The 24835-nt window shown below is 49.5% G+C and overlaps 1 protein-coding gene across 19 annotated transcripts in view; it reads left to right on the top strand.

The window, feature by feature from the left end:
- MSI2 (musashi RNA binding protein 2) overlaps positions 1–24835 on the top strand; it is a 251201-nt gene that overhangs the window by 131806 nt on the left and 94560 nt on the right. For all 19 annotated transcript variants that reach the window (XM_040578309.1, XM_040578264.1, XM_040578217.1 and 16 more), the window contains one exon: positions 22966–23014. In XM_040578309.1, coding sequence (XP_040434243.1) covers positions 22966–23014 — 49 coding nt within the window. The remainder of the gene's footprint in view (positions 1–22965; positions 23015–24835) is intronic.

The raw sequence follows: 24835 nt of genomic DNA, 5'->3' as shown, positions 1-24835 counted from the left end.
TAATGAGCCAGGTTTTAGTCTTTTACATATTGCACACTGAGGTAAATCTCTCCCGCTTAAACCCTTCTCCATGTGAGCTTTAGTCTCTTGTTTTGCTCTGCTGAGCACTCCTGAGCATCCCCAGGTGCGAGGCAGCCGAGGGTGGTCAGGGATTGCAGCCGCTGGTTCTTGCCCCGTTTGCTCCATCTCGCATTAGTAAGCCTAGGGCTCCTGTGCAATAAAAGAAAATTTCCTCACTGTTTTTGTTTCAGATCATAAATACCAAGTAAGTAATACTGTGCTATCCCTTTCTTTCATCTTTTTTTAAAATGTAATCTCCCAGTGGCTTGCCCGTTAGATGGCTGCAAACCCACGGGGGATAGTGTTTATGACCGTGCTGTGCAGGGGGGGCCCGCTTTGCCCGTGCTGTGCTCTGGGGTGCCAGGCGCTTAGGGCAAGGTTTAAGGGGGTGCAGGTAAGGCCGGGCTCTTCTGGGTGTTTGTCTCCCGCCCCCATCCTCTCTGGGCTTCATACCCGCCCCTCCTCGTGGGAAGCTATCTGAATCTCCCTTTGAAAATCTCCACCTACTTCAGAAACACTGTTTTTAATAGCTGCACTGTTCTTAATTTTTAAACCCCGAGAGTAGCTCTCCGGTAGGAATAGAAAGTGAAAAACAAAGCAATCAAAGGAAAGCTGTCCTACTCTCTGGGCATGTTTGGTTAGCAGCATCTCAGGGGGATGCTGAATCTAGTTCTTTAAACCGATGCCTCTCTGTGGTGTGAAAGGCTGGGAAGTTGCAGCCCGCAGCATCTCTCAAACTCATCTGTGGCTTGTAATGTATATCGAATGGAGATATCCGTTCTGCTGAAGAGCATATAACAAAAATAATCTAACCTATTCCACCCAAATAAATAAGTCTGAAAATAAATCTCTCATCGTACTGTCTTTATAAATATCTTTTAAATTGAGTGTGGGTGAAAGATGTGGTTGAGTCACTAGACGAGCATCTCTGATAGTGTTGGAGGAGCCTTTTCAGATATATTTTATGCCCCAGTTGTCATTGCAGCCGTACATACCCTCGCCGCTCATGTTGCCCTTCGCTGGCTTCAGGTTTGAAAATGACACTTGGTAGATGGAAGGCAGCGATACCGCTGAACGCTGCTTGGGGCTCCTTGGTCGGGCCTGAATAGTCGGGAAGGGAAAAGCATCTCCCTGCAAGGTGGGGGAAGGGGTTCTGCTTCTCGGGGACCACCTCCTCGCAGCCGGGGGGGACCGGCGGGGACAGACCCCCAGCGAACACGGCAAATCAGGCTGCACGTCCCTCGCCCCGGCGCGGGGAGTCTCCATGTGCTTATTAGATTTTCAAATGTTATTTAGCTTGATTGCAGCCTTTTTACAAAAGGAGTTAAGACATGGATATAAAAGATAATAGAACTATAAATTGCAAGACAGGTTCTTATGAAATCAGTAAATTATTCATTTAACAGTTCCGTGTGTGCTAATTTCATGTTGCTACGGTATCTCAAAATGGAGGAGGGAGGTCAGTCTGCACAACGCGGGGCTTGCACAAAACACGCGGATCTTTGTGGAAGACAGATAACGCGTTGCACACAACCTTCAGCTGAATGATAAATTGCCTCTTTATCTGGTGTTGTCCAGGGAGATCCAGGGCAGACAACTGAAAGAGGTGGCTCGCACTAGCAAACGTTTTTTGGAATTAGACCAAAAATCACACATTTCAGTCTTGAAATCTGTTTAAATATGCATTGTCTTAGTGTCATCTCTCCTCTGTCTCTGGAGACAGGCCAATCCCAACGGCACGAAAGCTAACTTCTGGGACCGCTTTCCTGCTCGTCTGTTACTGCTCCTTCGTTTCTGGTGCCCAGTGAAAGCTACTTGTGTAAAATGGCGTTTCTTTCAGCTACTGTTTTCAAGAAGGGGGCGTTGTCTTTGATTGGGTTTGGAGGTATTTTGCAATATTTCATTAATGGGCAGAAAAGATGCAGTTTCCTGCTGGTCAGGAGATGTTTGCCTGTGCTGCTTTATTGCCCTGCTTGTGTACAGCAGCGCTGCTGGCAATGCCTTGCTGGTTCGGAGGGCAGGGTGGGTGCTCAAGTGTGGAGTACAAATTTCACCCTTGCAAGCACATTAAACTTGCAGGTAAAACAGCTGGACTGGTGGGGTTTGCAGGGTGGGAATAGGAAGGGATCACTTCTCATGTTGATTGTATCTCTTGTTTTGTGTTTGAGAGCTGTTACTGGAAGCTGTGCCGCAGGAGGATGCACCAGTGGTCAGGGAATCGCTCTTTTGGCCGTTCTGCTTTTTGCAAAGCTGCAAGGGTCTGTTCTCAGGGCTTTCTCTTTAATTCTTGCATTGTTGGACACGTGTATCTTTTCTCCTCGGGTGTTTCCAAGGTGCTGAGACTGGTCATGTCTCCATCCAGTGCATGGTAATGCCGTGCTCAGGCAGCTGAACCACCTTGGGAGAAGGCTGGGTGGAAGGGGCAGGGACAAAGCAGGTCTGTAAGGTTTGTGAGGGCAAAGAAAACCAACTTTCAAATGTGACTGAGACTCAGTTTCATTTCAAAACAAATGTTTTTGGAAAGTGTGAATCTTTGGAGCTATCTTAGGCACAGCAGCCAGGCAAGACAAGCTTTATAGTGTGATCGCATCTTAACAAAAATGCTGAGTGCTTCCTGGAGAAGGGGGATGTAGGACAGAGCGAGTCCACCAGGTACGATGGGTGGGAGAGCGGACTCCAGGCTGGCGCCTTCCCTTCCCACAGCCCCCGCGCACCGGGAGCCCTCCTGCCACTGCTGGGTGTGCGGAGGAGATCTGGGAGCCTCTGGTGCGAGTGACCTCCAAGGCTGCCTTACCCAGAGGGGAACAACGACTGTTGCACAACAGGGGTGTCTCTTCCACGCGGTTAATTGAGTCCACTGTGAATGTTCAGGAGCATGGGTAGCTAATTTCTTCCGCCCCCGAGACACCAAATATAGAGAATGTCTGTGTGCACATGGGGAAGCATTTGTGGTCTTTGCACTGAATAGTCTTTAAGTTTTCCTGCTGGCACATGTGCTAACTGCTGCTGCACTTCAGGTAAGAAGATAATGATCACATCATTAAGACACTACTAAAGCTGGCATTACTTGTTAGGTCAACATATCGATCTTGACATTACGCTGCAAGATTTTTTTTTTAGATAATGCCTGTCCATCCTGCCTCTTGCTCCAGGAGGAGTGAAGAAGAGGGAGAGGAAATGCAAAACTAAAAGCAACTTGACACAGATCTTTTCCCCAAAATAAAAGCACTTTGCTCCTTAAAAGATTTGTTCTGCTGCAAAGGCTCCTGCCTTCTGGCTGCTGATTGGATTAATGGCAGATTTCCCTTAAGTCAGTAGAAATCCCAGGGGAGATGCTGGGCTGGTGGGCGAATGATTTGGTCATTCTAAAAAAAGGCTCTCCTTTAGCCTTCTGTGTTGGGGTGCATAGTACCTTCCCCGTCCAGGTGCAGCCCCCCAGCCCACAGGTTCAGGGGGGCTGTGCGGAGCTGCCCTGGGGTTTGGCCCCTGTTCCCACTGGAGACCCCGCGCCGCTGCCCAGGCACGGCCCTGCCGGTGGGGATGTGGGCTCCGCCAGCTACTAGCAGCCGTTGGTCAGCGTTTGTGGAGTGGTGCTGGTCTATACCCGCTGCAGATCGCGCTTGAGGAGCTGAGGATGAGTGTAGTGTCGTGGCCAGCATCCTTCCAGCTGAAGCCCTGGGGTGCTGCTGCCTCAGGGTGCCCCGAGGCAGGGTGCCTGCCACTCCGGCAGGGATGCAGGGAGCATGGGTAGGGTCTGTGCTTGTCAGGTGATGGACCATCCACGGGTAAATGAGCCATCAGTTAGCTCCCCGAATAACTTGTCTGTAACTGTGTAACTTTCCTTTGAAGCTTGGTATATGTTTGCATCGTACCTATATTCTGAGCATATTAGAAATCTCGGAAATTACCCTTCCTATCTTGCTGCAGAAGAAAACACCTCTCACTTTTCAATAGATTTCTGCTTGTCTTGTTATCTCTTCTGTATTGAACCTGTCCAAGTCAGTTTTTCTCATTTCACTGGGCTCTTTTTATAGCATGCTACTTAAAGGCATTTTGTAAAAATAGCTGTAATTTTATTTTTATGTATGTATGTACGTATGTGGTTTATATCACCAAAGCTTTATTTGGCATTTTAATCTGGGCTCACTGACTGCACTTTTAAGGACTTTCAAATCAAAAGTGATAGCTGAAAAAACGCATGATGTTTTTTAGTTTCTGACTTCCAGAGAAGCAGTGCTTACACCAGTGCTGAGCTAGTTTACTATCCCTCTAAATATATTTCATCAAGAATGGCCCATATGGTGTGTCAGGGAGAAGGGGAATGCAGAGCAGAACCTGTGTCTGCCAAAGAAAACTGTTTTGATCTAACGTTCAGCATAGTACAACTTTGGGGGAAAAAAAATAAACATTGTCAGATGGGTGCTGCCAAATTTCACGATTTATCAAGGATTTCAGGCTGTTCAGTGATAACTTTTTTTTTTTTTTTCTCTCCTGAATACTCCAGTTTCTGGAGTCTTGTGATTTACACAAGACTGTTCATTTTCTTTTCTAAACCATGTTGTATAAAACAGCCTCAGAATATGGAACAAGGAAGCTCTAGTGTCAGCAGGTTAATAAAATCCTCAACTGTATTGTGTTTAAAGTCTGATGGCTTTTTAAGTGCATCTCCTGACTTGGAGATGGTGGGTTGTGGAATGTCAGAGCCTGCATGGAACAGAAACTAGGCGAAGGGTAACTTCTTGGGGTTATTAGGCAGGTGTGTGTATGTATTTTAATTCTGGTTTTATAATTTCCAAGGTAAATCTGTCTGACTTGTTCTCCTGCTCTCTTTACACTTCACTGCTTTCACGTGCTGCTTCTGATTTCCCAAAAAAAGCGGTTAATGAGCTGTGTGGGTGCTGGTGGCAGGGACACGCGGGGACAGCTGTGTGTGTAGGTGTGTGCGGGCGTTCCCTGGGGGTCCCGTGGAAATGAAGGAGGAGAGCTGGTGGGTTTCCCTCTTACTTTTGGCCAGACAAACCCGAGTTGCTGCATTTCTGCAGCACTTTGTGTCTGCGTTGGTGCTCTGGACAGATGGAAGTTTGCTGTTGACCTCAAGGAGTCCCAGTCCCATCTCTGTGCTGCCCATCAGTCTTCAGTGCTCATATTGCTTTTAAGGTGGGACAAATTAAAATGCCAGAGTTTGAGAAATGAGCCATTTTCCATTCCACAGGAGCCCTGCCTGAGCCCCAGCCCTTTCTGACCCTTCCCTGCTCAGTGGAGCTGGACGCTGTGACTTCAGGGCTCAACCCAAAATTTTCTCCTGGTTTCCTTTAGTCTCATTTGAAATAATTATTTTTTTTTCTTTAATGTATCCCATGAAGTTCTCCAAGTTTGTCTAAGGTTAATTCACACCAATAAACAGCACCTCCTGTCACTAAAATGCACAGTGTTTTGTACCTGTTGGGCTTACTCCAGGAAATGTTTGGAAGATGCCACATAATTAGAGTCTGGGGAGCTGAAGGAGCTGGTTTTGTATTTCTGACACACAAGACAGATGTGGTTTTGATCCTTATGATCTCCCTGGGGTCCCGGTGTGTAGATCTAGAAGAGTCAGTAAATGCCGTATCAAACACGAGGAGGTCAGTGGCACTGGGAGGTGGGAGGGATGTGGCTGAGCCAGCTTCGCTGCTGCTGGGCTTGGGAAAGGTCTTGGAGAGCCAGCAGCCGAAGGAGATGATCAGAGTTGTTCAGTAAGTGTAAACTCCGACCCTCCTGGTTTAATCTGACCTCGGGCCCGACTCTGAAACAAACAGATGTGCCTGGGACCGGCGAGCGCTGGCACCAAACCTGAAAGGATGGAGCTGTTCGTGATAACTGTCTATCCATCCCTGAGATCGGCTCTATGTGCAGTAATTTGCTGGAGAAGCGGTCAATCCAGAATAACTTAAAAAATAGTAGGAAATAATGTTTCTGTAGGTTTCGGTGGTGCAGGTTGAGGGAAGCCAAAGGGGCTATATCCTGACGGATGCAGCTTTGGTTCCCTTAGCGCGGCATTTTGCAGAGCTGCTCATGCGGAGAAATGTGAAATCTCTCTCAGGCTGTCAGTAAGCTTAATGTAAAGTATGGAGTCTGTTTTTATGATATTACAGAATGACCCTTTATGGCAGTTTAGCGTTATAAGTCGGTAACAGGTAAGTAATGTGAAATATTTGTTTCCATTACCCATATTCTCCTGGCATTACAGTGCTGGGAAAGCCCTCGGGAGCTGCCGGCAGGTACACAGGAAGGAACCACAGTCATGTTTCCTTGAGTTTTGGTAGCGTTTTGGCTAATCATTACAGAAGTCCCTCTGAAGAGTCTCCCGAGTGCGCGTGGAACAGGGCTGGAGGGACGAGGGGAGCTGCTGCGGAGCACTGCAGGAAGGGCTGGACAAGTGGGCGCCCCGGGAGGGGGAGATGCCGAGTCCGGGAGCAGTTGTGCTTCTGGTCCTGCTTCGGCTTCTGACCTGGAACAAGTGACTGTGCGCGCTTTCCTCCTCCCTACGTTTTTTAGGCCCTATCTTTTTTTTTATTATTTTTCTTGTTGGATTAGCTTTGAATTTACTGCATTAAAGCAAATTTTATAGGAATAAAATAGGGAAGATTGCAGCAGAAAATGGGCAGATTATGAGGAGGAGGAGGAGGAGTGGAAAGGGCCGTGTCCTCCAGCTGAGCAGCAAGGTTAGAGCCTGGCCACTTCAGCCCGCTGTGGATTTACTTGTGCGATCGGTGCTGCAACCTTACCTAGAGAAGGGGTATAAATCTGATTTCTCGATGCGCTTAAAACCGGGTGAGCAAAAGCACCAGCAGAACACATCAAAAAATACTTTTGGCTCAGCCTTGTGGGCATGGGACGGAGTCTTCCGCTTTTTCTTAAAAACATTTCCCAGCTTGCGGCTGGCACTTGAAAGGGCACTGTTACAAATTTGTGAATCTTTTCGTTGCTTGTTTCCAAGCTGTTTTTCTTCCTTTTCTTTTCTTTTTATTTTTCCTTTGCCTATTTTGAGCTAAAAAATGAATGCTCTGCTTACTACAGTACTTTATCACGCAGTGTTTTCAGGAGACACTCAAGAATTAAATATGTACAATTTTCATAATACTGATTATCCCCATTTAAGTGCTGTTTTAGAGGGTATTAATTTCTGTTGCAGTAGCAGCCACAGCACTTAGCAGCGCGAGCCCAGTTTTCCCTCTGTGCCCAAGACTCTGGTCTGGCGTGAGCCGGGATTTGTCCCGACGTGCCCACACGGCTCCAGCGCCGCTGCTCGGGTGGAAACGCACCGGGGGGGCTGCGGGCAGCCGGGTGGGAGTGGGTGCTGGTTCGAAGGTGGCTGCCTCTGTCACTTCTGCTATCTCCTGTTTTTTGTATGCAGAAACACAAAGCGCAATTAGAATACAGTTATATATCCTCATAGTTGTTAAAGCTTGGATTAACATGACATAAAGTTTTGTCTAGGGAGCCTTTTGCTATGGCTCAGGGAGCATTTTTGTGTGACAGTAATAGGCTACAGTTAATATACTTGAATGATACCAGAATCTGTGTAATAAGACAGAACAAAGGGGGTTTATTTGAAGCTGAATTACAAAGGTGGAATTATCATTGTGAACAATCCGCTGAGATAGCAGCTTAATTATTGTATCTTGCGTTATTTCGGCATAGTAAACTGCAGTCAGTGAAGCAAAGTAAAAAATATATAAGCATCTCAGAAGGACATCTTGTCAGTCATGCAGGATTGATGTGTGGACCTGTCACCTCGTTCTTAACACCAAAATCCTCTCTTTGCCCATTTTTGCCGTTTGTTTGATTTACCGAGCCTGTTTGCCATGATTCAGGAGTCTCTTGTAACGTTTCTAGGAGAGATTCATCATGGGGACATAATCTATTCAAATAGCTTTTGGGCAAGAAATAAGTGTTTGAAGCCAAGAGGTTTCAAACAAAACGTTCAAAGGCAGCTGTTGGGCCCTCTGGAGGAGGGGGGAGGGCTTTATTGTTCCCCAGGGCTTAGGGGAGAAAAGGGAGCGAGAAGGTGGGAGCTGCAGTTTGAACCCCGCGTTCCCGGCGTGGGCGAGCGCAGCGCGGTGTGACAGCCGCCTCAGCTCCCTGGCTCTTCCCCAGGGGGGCTGGGGGGGTGAGGAGAAAGGGCAGGTGCCCTGCGCACAGGTATGGGGCGGGTGGGAGTGGCAGCTTTGGAAAACTCTTGCAAATACACCTTGTTTCCAAAAGCACTCGCAAATACGCCTTGTTTGGTCAACAGCAAAAAGAAGCCTTCCTTTTAAAAAAGCGTGAAGTGGAGCAAAGTGTGAAAAACAAGCAATGTGTTTTGCATTAAACCCATGTGGAATTAATAATATTTCAGAAAACAGGGTGCCCGGTTTTGTGGGTAGAACGGGGGGTGTGGGGGTGTGTTAAATACCTTTCTGGTGTTGCTGCAGTCGGTGTGATGGGTTGAGGCAGCTCCCCCGAACGTGATCAGTCTCCCCGCACCCGGGAAAGATGCAGGGTGCCATCGGAGGGGACTGCGGGGCGCCTCGGTGGTCTCCCTGGGGAAATGTGCTATGGCACTGCACCTTACTGCAAGGATTAGATCAGGATTTGATGAGAGGGGGTGGCAGCTGTGGCCAGATGCTGTTTTAATGGCTGAAACGATCTTTCCCTATGACAGGGTGCTCCTGCTCAGCTTGTGCCTGCCCCCTGCCCAGTCCTGCCCCTGCTCACACCCAGCGGGGCGCCTGCCCACCCGGGAGCATTTGCTCCCTGCCTTATTCAACCACCTTGCACCTGTACTGAAAGTTAACCCTCTGCCTGAGCCTTGGATCCCCATTACATGGAGAATAAGGGTGGAGGAGGATCCTTTTTTATTGGTATTATTTTCATCAATTTAATTTCACTAATTTATTTTTCATCTGAAGAAAATAGTTTTTTCATAGAAATCATTTTGATGATTTAAGGAGCTGCAGGAGGCTGAATGTCTTCAACGTGGTTTTAAACCAAAAACCCCCTCACAACAGAAAACATTAGTTTTCTGCAGTAAGCTTTAAAAAGAGTAGCAACATCATTCCAGAAATCTGGGTACAGTGATTATGTGTGTGATCCCGGTGCTGTCCAGGGGTAATTAAAATTTGCAGCTGAACCTTGGTTTCAAATGGCTGGGTGAGGCTCTGTCAAACTGATGAGAGCTTGCGTTGTTGACACGTGTAAAACTCGATTTACCCACCAGTAACCGTCATTTGTGGGCATTAAATCTTTCTCCAAACAATGTGATACTGGGGCACAGCAGGATGCGCTTGCGTTCAGGGGGTTCGGAGAGGGGCTGAGGTGCGAGAGGAGCTGTGCCGAGCGCAGCCAGCGCTGCTAATTGCTTTCTTTTTAATATTGTATTCAGCCTTAATAGCCTGTCCTCCTAGTGGATTGCCTTTCCCAGCATTTATTACAGCATGCTTAGGAGCCTGACCGGAGTGGGAAGGGGTGGAGCAGAAGGGAGTAAAATCAAAGTGGCACTTTTAAAAATCCATCCCGACAACCCAAACTAATGTTCCAGTCTGAGCTTCCTGATTGAGCTCAAATTAAAGGGGGCAAGGCTGCAGCAAGCGTCCCAAGGTCTTGAGTGATCAAAATGGCATTTCATGTCCAGTGCCAGCTCATTTTGTCAACCCCTGGGGACAGCAGGCGGGCTGGGTGGCGGTGATCGCGACGGTGATTACCGCCAGAGGTTAATGGTAGCGACGCTCAGCTGCGGTGAGCAGACTTAAAAAAGACACATTCCCACAAGTGGCTTTGGGCTTCTGTCTTCTCATCAAGACTCGCTGGCATATTTTAAAAGAGGTAAAGGAAGAGTCCAAGCCCACAAACGGCAGAAATCAGAGCTAGTGCATCATTATTTCTTTTCTCTTGAAGGTGGGCAACACGGCGGAGGGATGCGAACGGAGCTGTAAGCCAGGCAGACCTGTGCTCCTGGCTCTGGCTGCTTCAGTGCCAGGGCAGAGCTCTTGTCTTTTCAAGTAGAGAGCAAAAGCACATCCAGGCACTTGTTTTCTCCCATTTTTATCAGTAATTTGTGACAGTGAGAAAATCACTTTTGCTTTCTGTGCATCAGTGCTGCGAGCTGCTGGAGCAGGCAGTGTGTCTGTGTGTATCGGTGGGGCTCTGATCCAATGGCCTTAAAAAAAAAAAAAAAGGAAAAAAAGTCATAAATCATCTGTGTAATGAGTTTGGTCCAAGTACAGTTCTCTGAATCCCCATCATGTGAGCAGCCTGTGCAGGAGTCGAGGCGCTGGCAGTGCTCATCCAGCTGCCCTCCTCTGCCTGCTGCAAAGCCCGGGGGTGCGGCGTGGGCTTGGACCCCCAAGCCGATGATTCGGCACCTTTCTTGAGCACAGCAACGTGTAATGCCTGTAACAGCAACGGTCTGGGTTGCCAGTGTTTTTCCCATAAATGAAAAAAATTCCCTAAATGTAGGCATGTAAGCTATGTTTGATTTGGGGGTGAAGGACAAGGGAGGAGGGAGGTCTGTTTAGAAGGAACAGCCTTAGAAAAATAATCTTTAATATGCAAGTCAGTATATGAAAAGAACAATAAAAGGGAAAAGGATCTAGCAGGAAATAAAATGAAACTTGCTTTCATTACAGCCAAGGGAAACTTAGATGAGTTTTTCTTTGCTAATAAACTACACTGTTTCATTTTGCAGCTGAGCCTTTTGGTGAAGCTGACTGTGGCAATTGTTCATTTTTTTTTTTATTTAAAAAAAAAAAACCAAAACTCTGGGCAATAAAAAAAGCCCTTCATGCATCAGGAAACATAGTAATGCAATACTTGTCTTATCTTCACACTTATTCAGCAGGTATTTACAAAAGGGCAGCAGGAAGCTCTTTAAACTTGATCCTGTTACTGCGCTCAGGATGTCTCTTAATCAGATCCGTTTACCTGCCTCTGTCCTGCGCAGGATCCTGCTGCAAAGGCAGCTCTAAAAGAGCCCCTGGGTGTCTTGTGAACAGAGTTTTTCTCAATATGCTCTGTAACAGCCAGGGCTCTGAACTAGTTTTTACTGTACGGCTTAAGGGCACCGAATGAAGCCCCATGGGTTAGTGTGGCCGTTCCGTGGGTAGCAAAGCCCCGCGCTGTGAATGCCGTGGGGTTGTGCTCCCGAACGTGATGGGGTGGTGTGTGATCGTGTTGTTCCTCTGCAGGCTTTGTTACTGGGGGAACAGGAATTTCTTTGCGGCTCAGAGTAATGTGATAACTCAGTGAGTCGTGGTGTGCTGACCAGTGGGTCCCTTAGGTCTCAATTCCAGAAAGTGCTTAAAAGGGAAATGTGCAAATGCCACTTGTCTGCAGAACCCACACCTTGGCGGAACTTCATTGGACCTGGCTTGTGCTTGAAATCGAGCTGCACTTAATAGTAGTGTCCGTTTATTAGAGGTTGTTCCTGAAATCGTCAGTGCGTTATTCGGAGTCCCGAGTGCTGTACTTTGCTGTTCAGAGATGGTCTCTGAGGCTCTTTCTGGCATGTGGCTTTCAGTGGTCTCTGTGCATCTCATTATTTGGCGCATTCGTTTGTAGTAAACGAACCAGCTGCTCGCATTGTAGTGTGGCATCAATAGGGAAAACGCTGGGTATGGAGATAAGAGACTTCACCCTGTACGGAGCACGGTTGTCTCAAGGACCTGCCAGCGCTGCACAAACGTTTGAAGCTCCCTCTCCACTGGGAGATGAAGCCTTGTTGGTGCTGGGTGTGCTGGGTCCAGGTCCCGTGTGGAGCCCTGGGGGAGGCTGGACCCTGCAGAGGGCTGGCGGGGGAGCTGGAGGGGCAGCGGCTGGCTGGGGCTACCAGAGCCTGTTCTGTGGCTAGCGTAAGCAGGTCGCTGCGTGCCGCAGGGGAGAGCAGCTCTGGCAGCGATGACAGCCTGAGTGCCCGGTGTCATGTCCCAGACTTCAGGGGGAGCAGGCAAAGGCTTCTGTCGGGGGATGCTGCACACTGGGGTGATGGCCCCAGACAGTCCCATACACACGATTTTGATGGGTTGTCACTGTGCACTTTAACACTTTTTTTTTTCCAAGAAAAGCACCAATTCAGACATCCTCTGCCCTCCTGTATGGAGCGTCACAGCAGGGTGGTGGGATGGGTAGGGGGCTGCTGGGTGGCTCAAGCAGGAGGGCAGCACTCTGGGAGGGTCCATGTCCAAGCCAGCTTGGGCTTTAACTGGCTCCATAGCTGTAAAACGTGCGTTTCTTGTATGGAAAATGCCCTGTGCCCTCCCAGCCTGGGAGCCGCATCCTGTGCTGCCGCAAAGCAAGCAGAGATCGGCGGAGTTTGAACTGGTGCTGTAATTAAATCGAATTACAATGTCCCTCTTGCTGCAGCCCAGAAAGGAGGATGGATGTTCAAATTTGTTGGCTTTTCAGATAGTGGTATCGCTCAGTGTGGCTGGAGCCCATCAGGAGAGAAGGGGGAGATGAACGTCGGCTGTCCGTGTGCGCACACGCGTGTTCACCAGGAGCTGCCTCTCCTCTGGCTGGACCTGAACAGTCTCCCCGTCTCCAAACTCTGCGCCGGCCAGGCCTGATGGGCAGCACCTCTTAAGTATTGTTTGGAAAAGAAAACAGATTGCAGCTTTGCAGTGCTAATATGCAAACGAGCAATGTGAAGGGAGGAAGAATTATTTCTGCTGACGGCAGCTAATGTTCCGTGAAAGTAAAATCACAAACTGCCTTGCACCTGGCTTGCAGAAATGCTGAAGGAGCAATGTTCCTCCAGTGCCCCCGTGGCAGCATCGCCTCCACGCTGCCAGCACGGGAGAGAGACCCCTTCCTTGCCCGCAGCACCTCGGGGCGTGGGACGGGGTGGAACAGCTCAGCCGAGAACACCTGATGGAGTACAGGAGCCCGGGTGAACTTCAGTGTTGTGGGCTCTTGCGGCTGTGCCACCACGCCTGTGGTATTTGGTGGATTTGAGCTTCAGGTTGAGTGATGTGGTTACGTGCAGCTCTCAGCGTTCGCTTTTAAAAGGGCAAAAGTTCTCCTGCATTTCAGCAGCAGAAGCTTAAACGTGTAAACCCTAATGGCTCCCGTGTGAGCACCAGAAAGAATGTTTCCGAATTATTGTGCATAGATTTAAAAGGTATTGTTCATGTATGTTTGTTGTACTTTTTCATCTGCTAAGTCCTTCGGCAGGGGGGACAGGGTTGCGGCAGGGTGAGTGAAGCTCAGGTTCTTCATTCGTTTGTGGGTCTCGCAAGAAAACACAAAAAGCTACTCAGTTGTTTGGGAAATTTGTAGAAAATAACACGATATGTGCATGTGTAACAGTGAGACAGGGCAGCTTGAATAAATAGACAGACAAGGATGCACATGGGAGATGGATCCGATGCCGGCAGGGAACCGAAGGCAGTGATTTCCAGGAGCGTGGCTGGCTCTGGGGCCGCGTACGGGTCACTTAAAACGCCTGTCGCTTGATTCCCCTCTAGTCCCACCCTCTTCCTTGTCTGTGAGATGCGTAAAACGCAAAGCTGTTTTGAGGCAGGGTGAATTAAATGTTTGTAGGAGAGTTTGGAGGCTCTCCAGAAGATGTTTTGAACTAGATTCTGTTCTTGCCCCTGCAGCGAAGGGCAGCAGCGGGAGCTCCGTGATTTAACACTGGCTGCAGATTGAACGAGATCAGAATATGCTCCTTCTTTTGCTTTTTAATGCATATTGAAGTGTTTTTAGCTGTTGACATATATTTTAAAGTTATCAATTGCTCCTTGTCTCCTACTGTAGCGTGGACCAACTCTGATCACAGAAGAAGTTCCTGTGGCGCTGATTACGGGCAGAAATGTAGATGGGAGATTTGTTCTAGCAGTGGCGGAGGCGCTGCTGTAAGTCACAAATCCATTTTGTTAACCAGTTGCTACAGACCTGTATAAACACGTGTATCGTGTGGCGTTAGATCAGTCTGCTTCGAGCAACAAGTATGGCTGTCTGCTTCTTCCCTCATTAGGTTAGCTTGCGCTTTGTTTTTAAAGAAAGTGGCTTGTCTAGGACGGGGGACGTGACGGCGTGTGTTGTGGCAGACATCTGAAACACTGCAAAGAGGGGAGCAGCTCTGCCACAAGAGATGTCCCCAGGAGTGTGGGGTGCTCCCACTGCTGCCCCCTTCCTCTGCAGCAGCTCTTTGGGGATGCCCCAGGCTGCAGAGCTGGCTCCAGCTGCAGCTTGGGTTGTCCATACCTCAAATCCCAACCGAGAGCAAAAACCCACCAGTGCAGGACTGGTTTTAGCTGGCATGGGACATCTGCTGGGCCAAACACGGGCAGTGGCCTCTGTTGGTGCAGAGCAGCCATTCTCGGTGGTGCTGGCCACCGCGGGACCTGCCGGGCTGCAGGTGATTGAATGCTGCAGCAGAGACGTGTTTGTCTCCGTGTCTGACAGTGGAGGTACTGCTTGTGTCCCTGCCTCTCTGGGGCTGGGGTGTCTGGAGGGTAATTAACATCAAAATGCTACGGTGCTCCGATACTATCGTTTCATGGCCAGGTCAGTGTCTGTGTTATGCTGCTGGATACCAAACAGGTTGCTGTGGCAGTTCTTGCTTTACTGGTATGGCATTTGTCATCTCTGTTGCCATCTGGAGATATTTCGGGCACTTAGGAGGTCCTGCAGGGTGGCACTCTCAGACCAGTGCCTGTCCCCAGATACCTCCGGGGCTGGGAGCGTTTGGGCGCTGGGCAGTGCCACCTCGCTGCCCACTCTCAGCAAAAGGCAATGCTCTTCTGCAGTGAAATTTGAAGTTTGTTGGTGCAAATCTCCCCTCGGTGCAGGGCAGTAAGGAGCACAGCGTCTAGCATGTTGTTCTTAGCCCGTCTCGTGGGGGTTTGTGTGTTGCTGGTGAGCACATGGAGTCAAGTCTCAGGTTCTTGCTGCAGGATGGTCGTGTGTACCCTCTGTGCCCTTTCCCATCGGTATCTCAGAGCACTGGACTGCAGCTGGATGTTTATGAGCTGCAGCACTGCTGGCCTGGGAGAAGGGCAGGAGGATGGGGGCTGCCTCGCTGCCTCCTGTGAGCTCTCCGAGACGTGGTCTCGGTGTCAGCTCTTCTGACTCTCTTACTCTGTTTCAGAAATGCAGCACTGGAACCTATTTTCCTGTCAAGCTAAGGAGACCCAGGGGACAGCTGCCTGTGTGCTGGCGGGCATAAATTGTTCTGGGCAATTAGACCTGGCTGCAGGACTTGATTGTGGAGATCAGACCTGCCCAAGGCTCGCTTTGCTCTGACGGAAGCAGGCTATTCTGTCTCCATAAACACACAGCAAACACACACGTACCCCGCGGCCTTGGAGAGGGCGGCACTATGACGGTCTTGGTTGGCTCTCTGTGTCGCTGTTGTCTTCAGCTTGATTTCCACTGTGAGGGGCATTCCTCAGGCACCCATTGTCACAGGTGACCAGGAGGTGAGGGCCACCTCATCAGGCAAGAGGAGCTGCCAGTGCCCAGATGAACGATGAGCTGTTAATGCTGCTGTCTGGAGTGGTTTGTCCTCCATCCCTTCTGCTTGCGGGGACCCCGTGCCCCTCTCTGGCGGTGGTCCTGGCTGCGTAGGAACATCAAACCTTTGGGAGAAAACATCCCTGGGAGTTTATACGCTGCCAGCCATTCTGCTGGGGGAGGTCGTTACCAGCCCACGCTGGCATCTCACTGGCGCTGGCCTTGTTGTTTCCTTCCCCTCTTCACTGCCCGCTCTGCCGCTGGGCTTGTAGCGGCACAGGAGCCCCTGATGCTAGAGAAAGAACTGTCTTTGTTTCCGAGTTGTGGATGTGTTGGTTGGGGTTTGGTGAGTTTTTTCTTGCAAGGACCTTGTCTTCCAGTTGGTAGTGCTAGCTGGTGTGTGCTGGCAATCTCGTTGGGACAAGGAATGTTCTCAGCCAAGGCAGCAGGTCAAAGGAAAACACCAAGAGTCCTCATAGAGTATAAAACTTGATGTGAGCATGGCACAGAGCCTTGCTTTCATCAATACTTCATATTATTAATGCCAGAGAAGGAATTAATGAGAAATCATCTATGGAGTCATCTTTAATTTGTCCTCCTGTGGAAAGCTGTTTTTTCTGGAGAGCATTAGTCATTCTTACATCCCCCTTGGTAGAGCAAGCACTGAGTAACATGATGGTGTTTTGCAGGAGCATTTTGAAGTCCGAGAGTAGCCACTGTGCTTTTTGGCAAGCACTTGGGATGCTCTTTGCCATGTCACGGCTGGTGAGCAAGCCCTGAGATTAACGTGATTGAGTGACTGTTTTAATTTCAGCCCTGATGGAGCAAAATTAGTTACAATGATATGTGTGTGTTGAATAAAATTGTAGTTTTATTAGCTATAATTGCTGAAGAAGACTTTTTAAAGCCTTGACTGCTGGGGGGAAAAATTGCTAGCACTGGAATTTGTTCTTGCACAGTATGGCATTGATTATTATCGTGGTGCATAATATGTCAGTCCTCGGTTGGCAAGTCGTCACTGCGAAACACTGGGAAGCGCTCAGCAAGGGATGTCGCCGTGTGTCTCCAGCCCCCCGGGGAGCACTACACAAAGTGTGCCTGCTCCACAGAGGGTATGAATCTCTCACCACGCAGCCAGCAGCCGGGGCTACCTAGTGAAGTTGCAGCAGCTCATGCTTCCAGCCCTGGAGGGCTCTGCTTTGCTCCCTGGTGCGTTGGCCAAGGCGGCAGCCACCAGGGTGGGCGCAGGAGCTGAAGCCCCTGAGCACAGTGGGGAGGCAGAACGGGGACCAGCTGTGCTCTGGATCGGGAGCCAGTGGTCCAGTGTGGTCACCCGTGCTGGGACACGGTGCTGCCACCACCACAGTCCAGCTGGCTGGGGCAGGGAGGGAGCCAGCCCGCAGCGACGGTGCCCGGTGATGAGCAAGGGTGCCGTGGGAGCCATGCCGGCAGGGAGGGGGCACACCTGGCACAAGGCGGGGAAAAGGTTAAAGTGTTTGCTGCTTTGTTTAATTCCATTGTCATCAACCCCAGGGGCCTGGTGTGGGGGAACTTTTTTCTGTCTGGCTTGCGATATGCATTTGTCTTAATTTATGTGGGGGCAGGTTATAAACCTGCAGAAGCACGTTGCTGGCGCTTAGATTTCACATGCGCATTTAAAATAATAACACCTGACAGTTTACTAGCAGCTAAGAGGTTTTTCTGCTTCAGAAAGCAAAATACTTGGAGGATTTGAGCAGTGTGTATAAATAATTTGAGGAATTAGACCAGAATATCCCGCACACTTTTCTTGGGGGAGCGGAAGGAGCGATAGACCTGTGGAGTTCACAAGTCGGGGATCGCAGAGGGTTGGAACGCCAGCCAGCTGTGCATATCTGAATGTCATCCTTCTGTAATTTCTTGTCTCTTAGGATCCAATCTGAATTGCCACCATGTTCGATTGCAGTGTGTTATTTCATTTGTCTGCCCTAATTCTTCTTTACCTTGAAGGGATGGAGAACGTAGCACCCAGTCTGCTCGGGAGTGTTGGAAACAAACAGCCCCTCCGTTCTTGGGGGGACACCTGGGAGGGATGCAGGAGCATCTTTACCTGCTCTAGTGGACATGTTGAAAATGGAGGTTTTGGGTCAGGAAATAATTTCCTGGGCTGGATGAGGAGGAGTGTGAGGAATAAAGACTGCTGTGTGTCCATTTGGTATAGTTGTGGTAGTTTCTCCGTGGAGGTTTTACTCAATGAGTAAACTAGATTCAAATGGGGGGAAGAAAAAAAAAAATAAATAACTTGGAGCAGTGGAATGGCGGCTGTTGTTATGCCTGTGCGCATGCAGGCACCCCATAACTGAACATCGGCTTTACAAGCTGCGTGGTACGTGGAACACCTCTTGGGTTTGCCGGTCCGTGCGGACGTCACACGGTTGTAGAAATACAAGATGAGGTGTGAAGTTTTCCAGAAAACATCCCAGTTTGGTCATCCCAGCATTTGGTGGCAGCGCCATACTCCCGTTCCTTGGAGCACTGTCCTCCAGGAGCTTGCCGAGGCGCTGCTGTTCCTTGCACAGGACTCAGCCCGGTCGTTAAGGTGTGAGCGGTGACGGGCAGTCACCGCGTTTGATCAGCTTTGGCTGCCCAGGACAGCCCCGTGGAAAAGAGAGGAGCTGAAAATCCTGAAGAGGAAAGTGGGAGGGATGAATGGAGAACATTGTGTGTTCTTCTGCCAGGCTGGATCAGTTGCATTAAATTCAGAGCCTTTCTGAGTACAATTAATAGTCATTTTATTTAGGTCACCCTGGTTTTGTTGCTTTAAATGTATGCCTCCATTAAAGTGGAAGAAAATCAAATACATTTATCTCTGTGGAGCCTTTTGTGAACTGGTTGGGCATATTTTAAATAACCCTGGGAACTGTTAGGATTATTAAAGCCTTTGGCTTCTCCAGGTTTTTTTCTTTCCTCCTGTTCTCCCCTATTCCTCCTTCCAGGCAGTGAGTAATGAAGTGGTATAGCCCTTCCTTTTCTCAGAGCCCCAAGTGGCTTGGAAAAAAAAAAAGTTAAATAAACTAAAGCCCATTAGTTAGGCTTTATATAAGAAACTGGGTCTAAATTGGACATATATGTATGGGGTATGCTGGGACAGAGAAGTCTGTTGGGCATAGGTATCTGTAACTGGTATTATCTGGCAAGCCTTTTTTTCTTTTTTTTTTTTATTTTTTTATTTACCTGAAGTGCTAAGACTCTTCATTTTGTAATACACTTTAATTTGATGCCCAGAATAGGTTCAGATTAATCAGCTCCTTGAAGCCTCCATACTGAGCCATACAACATCTGAAAAGCGGTGTGGAGTCCTGGATGCCTCTCCGAGCGCGCGGGTGGATGCTCTCTGCTCAGCATCTCCCACCCGTGCTGGGGAGACGAGCCCCGTGCTGGAGCGTGCAGGGGTGATGGGCCAAGCCTGGCAGGTGGCGACAGCATCTCCCAGTCTTGTTTCTAACTCTGGAAAAAGCTTCCTTCTCTTTCGTAGGCAAGGTGCTGGTTGTGTATTTTGAGCTGAGACCTGGACGTGTGGTTTGAGCATCTTTAAAATATTGGGCGAGCGAGGGTTGGAGGAGGAGGGGGTTAACTTCTGGACAGTCACAGCTCCTGAATGTACTTGAGTTTCAGCTGTGGGTTGGTTGTTTTTTTCCTTCCCCTGAAATAGGGATCAATTTGCTTACTACAGGGTTTACTGCCGGTTACCTTGACTGCGTCCCTTATTTCTCCTTGATGAAAACTTGAACAAGCCGCTTGTGTTTGATTCACAGAGAACCGTGAGAAACGGGCTGTGTGTGTGAGGCAGTGTGGTTTTCTCATTCTATTCAGCCCTTTGTATATTCAAATTCTTCTAGTTTCTGTTCTTGCTGTTCTGCCAGATTTCCATACCATTGATGGGTTTTCTGAATTAATAAGTTTCTTTCTCCCCCTCCCTCCCATACCCTCGCCACCTTTTTGCAACTGGTGAAAAGTTTTTCTAAGCGCGCTGCCCTCTCCATATTGATTTTCTCTACTTGCTTGTCTAACCAACTCTTAGATGTTTTATTTTGCAAAGCGTTAATAGAATTTTCCTTTTGCTGTGCACTTTATCTATTCAGGAGGTTTCAAGAAGTCTCATTGTGTCACTGGACTATGGAGGAAAGAGGCTATTCTTCTGCTACAATGGCTGCCCTAAAAAATAACACAGGGTGGGGTAGACTCAGAAAGGGCAGAGACGGAGATAAAACGTTCTGACCTTAGGAAACAGAAAAGATAACCAATTAGACATTGTTGAAAGGGCACCAGCTGGCTTAAAGAACACCCCACTGATTATTTTTTCTTAAAGGCATGCTTGGTCCAAATCTGAAACTCAGCTGCAGAGCCGCTTTCCCGCTTGCAAGTTTTCAGGTTTGAGCTGCCGGGCTGACCCTTCCGTAGGCAGCTGCGCCCCTGGTCCCGAGCCCAAAGTGGGTCCCGCTGTTTGGAGGGCTGATGTGCCCACCCCCAGAGTATCCACGCTCCTCGGGGTCCCAGCCAGCAAGATGGAAACCTCCTGGATTAGCCCATGCAGGCTGCGTTTGTTACTGCTAATAAGGATTTATTTGCATAAAAAAGATCTCTGCCAAGAGCATCATTCCAGCAGAGCGGGCCCTAGTACACATGGCACAGAGTGCTGTTTGCCCAGAGGACATTTATCTGGTGGGCGAGACAACGTGTCACATTGCACAGGTGGGAGAGACGAGCAGAACTGCAGATCCCTGGTATGGCCAGGAGCTGCACCCAGAGCCCCTTGCCCCCTCCTGTGCCTGGTCTCGTGCCAGGACCTGTCCCTCCTTCCTCGCGGCAGCACTCGGAGGAGCAGGATGAGGCTGCACAAGAGGTTCAAACACATGCTGCTGCTGCTGCTGCCAGCCCCAGCTGAGCCCAAGAGAGGGTTTTGCTCCCCACAGCTCAGGCTTCAGCCTGCTGAGAGGCTTCGGGCTCAGGCATGGCCATGCTACAGTGAGGTTAGAGTCCTGTTATGTCTCATCTCCCCCTAACCATACAAGCAGCCTTTTTTTAGTCCTCAGTAATGTCCTTGCAGAAAGAGGTGTCATTTTGAAATGACAGCCTTTTCAGCGATGGGGCACAGCCCGGAGAGCCTGCACACAGTGGCAGCCTGTGGGAGGGACAGAGGACCCTCCTGGGGTGGTGGGATCTGTGCTGCGGCATCCAGGACCTCTCTGGGCTCTGGTACGGGGTTTGATGCAGAAAGGTTACACTGGAAGCGTTGCACATTAACGCTTCTGCAACAGCAATCAGCTTGGGGACAAAAGGATGGTCAGCGCGCTCACGTGGACCGAGGTAGAGGAAGCCTCAGTGATCCAGGAAACAGCATTAGGTGCAACATGTAATTTTTGGTGCCAGTGAGGCCAAGACCTGTGAGAATGAAAAATAAAGATTGCTGTGCAAACATAACTCTGGAGCAGAGATAAGCGGTGGTGGTAAGGTGAAGGGCAGCTCTGTCCTTATCTGCCTCCTAGCATCGCTAATAGCTGTGTTTCCTTCCTTGGAGTGAAGACAGACAGCAGGACAGACGGCTCTGTGCTTAATGTGGTTTGGATTTTTCAGCATCCTTAGGTCTCATTCAGGATGGGTATCAAGGAGGCATGCTGTTCTCCACCGTCTCAGGCCATTGCTAATACATTTTGCAAAGCACTTTGACTTGAAAAAGTTAAGAATAAGTTAACCAGAGGCAGGTTTTCAGATGAGCTTAGGCATCGTGTGAGGTTTGGCTGCCCTGTTGGTTTTTTACTATCTCCCAGAATATGTTTCAGTCCTGTAGTTACGAGAGGTTCAAGTTGTGTTTTACCACCTTCCCAAACCTGTCTGTGCCCTGCCGAGACTGCAGTTCTGCCCGCAGGTAGGCTGGGTGTCTGTTCCTTGTGTAAGACGACTACAGTCAGACTATACTCCCTGAACCGTGAATTTTGTCCAGGCGTGAGCTTCCAAATCCTGTTGTAACTGCTACGGTCACATGAAGGCAGCAGGAGCTGGCACAGGTGCCGAGAGCGGTCCCACCTTCCCCCAAGGTGCTGCTTCTCCCTGCTCCGTGGCAGCCCCTCCGGTGTGTCAGCACCGCGCTGGTTTGGCCGTGCCAGGGAACTGATCTGGCTTCAGATGGTCGTGGCAGAGAAGGTGCGTGTCGTCGGAACCTGGAGTGTCCCCAGGCTCCGCGCACTGCGCTGGTGTGTTGGCACGGAGGAGGAGGAGGAGGGCGGCATGGAGCGGGCACGGGCGGCTGCGGGGAAGGGCAGACCCTTTGGTGGCACTGTAAGGTGAAGAGAGCACGTAACTGCGTTGTAAGGCGCTTACCTGAAATAAACGATTTATACAAAGCTGGACTATAAGAACAAGGAAGTATCATAAAAATTACTGAGGAAGAAAAACTAAAAAATCCCCCAAACAGGCAAAAACCCCCCAAATCACTCCTGCAGACAGGCAGTGGAGTCCTTTAAAGAGTAAAATCTTTTCTTTAAAGGTCTTCTCCCTTCCTGCAGCATCTTCTGCAGCTGGGCGGTGGTGCAGGTTGTCACCAGCCCGGAGTTCACAGCAGGGAGCAGCCAGTCTGTAACTTCTGTTCGGAAGGATCGCCCGGGCCGATGCTGCAGCCGACCTGCCCCACTCCCCCCACCACTGCGCGGCGTTGGAAATGTGGTAACGCTGGAAAATAAACCCCAGCGCAACATCCTTCTAAAATAAGTGTAAAATTTTAGGTGTGGCTGCACAGATTAAATGGAGTTGAAATAAATCATGCAAATAGTAATGAAAGTTGAAAGCAATTTGGTTGCACTTCAGTACGTTTCATCAGTCATCTCTCTTCTGAAGTGGAAATGCCAAGCCTGATGCGAATTAAACCTTCTCCCTCCTCCCTCTCGCCTCTTTCCCCGAACTTTTCAAAAGGCCTTTTGAAAACCTCTGAATACCTTTCTTGGCTGACCAGATTTTACCCTGCTTGCTTGTAACCTCCGAATTCTTAGCCAAGACAGTGACTCTAATTTGGAGAAGTCATGGGCCTGATCTGCATCCTCGATTCCTCTCTTGGCCCTTCCTTATCTCCCTACAAAAGGGAAAAGGGCTGGGATGAGGCAAGGCCAGGGACCGAGGAGACATGGAAGAGCTGCTTAGATGTTTGGCTTTTTAGGGCAACACGACTTTTAATGTTGGCTTTTCCGCTTGAGGATCAAATGGCGGCTCGGACGGGGGTTGAAAGCAGCAGGTTTCCAAAGCGAAGCACTGACTGAGCAGAAGAAGGAGATCTGATGCATCGTTTGTACCTGAGCTGGGGCTGCTCCTGCCTGGTCTCCCCCTCCCAGTCTGTCTGTCGTGTCTTTGCGAACCGTGCAGCCAGGGTGCTAAAGCGCACATCTCCCCTCTTCTCTCTTGCAGGTAGAGGACGCCATGCTTATGTTTGACAAGACAACCAACAGGCATAGAGGTAAGAGAGAACGGGAGCTCAGACATCACATGTTGTGACAGCTTCTGCACGGTGAGCACAGCCAAAAATCAGTGTCAACGTGATGACCCCGTGGCTAAATCCAGTGGTGCTAAATCCCTCTGTTCCACAGGTGTTGCAGAGGAAGGGCTGCTTGGCATGTAATGCCGCACGTCACGTGGATTTGGTTTATTAGAGGTGACTTTTCTGGTCAGTCTAATGACTTACCTTTGGGAGGACTATTGTCAGGCTCCGTGGCATCCCAGGAGACAGTGAAGCCCAGGGTGTGCTGAGGCTGCAGGGAAGCAGAGGGTTTGTACCGAGGTGGTTAGCGTCAGGTTAAGCTGGGCATAAGACTGGTTAAACTGAGATAGCAGGAAATTAAGATGCTAAACCCTTCTGCTGGGGTTTCAGGCATGCTGGAGATTTGAAGCTGAGGACTGCCCGTCCTCCAGTGATAGTAGTTCAGAATAAGCAGAATCTCCAGAAGAGGAATTTCCCTCCACATATTTCACAAGAGAGACGAGGTTTCATCATTGCTTGTTACAGCTCTGTGAAAATGAGCTGAGGATTATTTTCAATGTTATAGCCATTCCTTTCAGTGGAAATAAATGATGCTCTTCTGTCTCTTGGCGAGCAGTTCACATTATCGCTGCAGCAGAGGCACTGAGCTCCAGGTGGAGCGCAGCCTGGCAGCCGCTTTGCTGGGCTGGGAGGAGGTAAATGTACCTGGGCTCTCACGGTGGCACCAGAAACTGCACTGGGGACACGCTCCGAGACCCTCTTCCCTTCTCTCCAAACGAGATTGATTTTATGCCACCAGTGTCCCTGCTTTAGCACGGTGTGTGTTTGGAGGCAGCGTGGGGAGCCCATGCGGCTTGTGGCTTCTGCCCCCCTGCGACGGCGTGGACGTGTAGCCCGGAGGTTTGTTGCTTGCCCTTCGCACCCCGGCCTCTTTGTGGGGGCTCTCTTGATGGATACTGGTATTGTCTCATCTGTCGATATGTGCCTGCTACTCAGCGCGGGGTGCGTAGCCTGTTGTGCAGGGAGGCTGACGGAAGGTGTAAAGGAGCCTGTCCCTGGGCTGGGAGCGCTAGGAAGGGGAGAGCGGAGCAGCCCAGAGTGCGTGGCCGCAGCCACCATGCCTCATCATCATCTCCATGGCAGGGTCTGAAGACCTTGACCTCCCAGCACTGTCTGAATTATTCACTGCTCTGATATTTGCCTTAACAAGCAACTTCAGTGCATGGGGCTGGCTGGGTGAGTCAGGCAAAACCTCCAGGATAGCATTCCCTCCCTCCAGCAGTTCCCTCCCAGGCACTAATCCCTCTCTGAAGTCAGGGATCATAGTGGAAATCCCTGGAAAATTCAGCAGCAGCGAGCAGAAGGCTTGCTTGGAAAGATAAACTCTTTGGAGCCAGGGGGGGCATGCTAACAGCCAGTGCCCATCAGTTTTGTAACAGGAACCAAGTGTTCAAAACTCCTACGTAGTTTGGAAAGTTCAACCCCTGACAACTTCCCTTTATATCCAGGGAATTTTCCATGCTTCTTTTTGCAACCACCCTGAAACGGGCCATAAATATCCTTCTCCATTCAGAGTCTTGGCAAGTTGTTTGTTGCATTTAAAAGCTGCATTATGTGGTGCTTTTGTGCTGGGCACAAGGGCCCCACATCCCCGCTCTGATGTGGCAGAGGGGCTCAAGGAGTACAGGGGGGCTCTGGTCCCAGCAAGGCGCACACTTGCAGATGTGGCCCCTGTGAATGTGTTTCCGCAAGTCTTCTGCGTGCTTTTGTTTATATTCCTTGTTTTCTTCTCTTAAACTG

This window comes from Falco naumanni, chromosome 1, assembly GCF_017639655.2.
Source record: "Falco naumanni isolate bFalNau1 chromosome 1, bFalNau1.pat, whole genome shotgun sequence".
In the NCBI taxonomy this organism is placed as follows: Eukaryota; Metazoa; Chordata; class Aves; order Falconiformes; family Falconidae; genus Falco; species Falco naumanni.
Note: the sequence above shows the minus strand (reverse complement) of the source record. Positions and strands in the feature narration are given on the sequence as shown.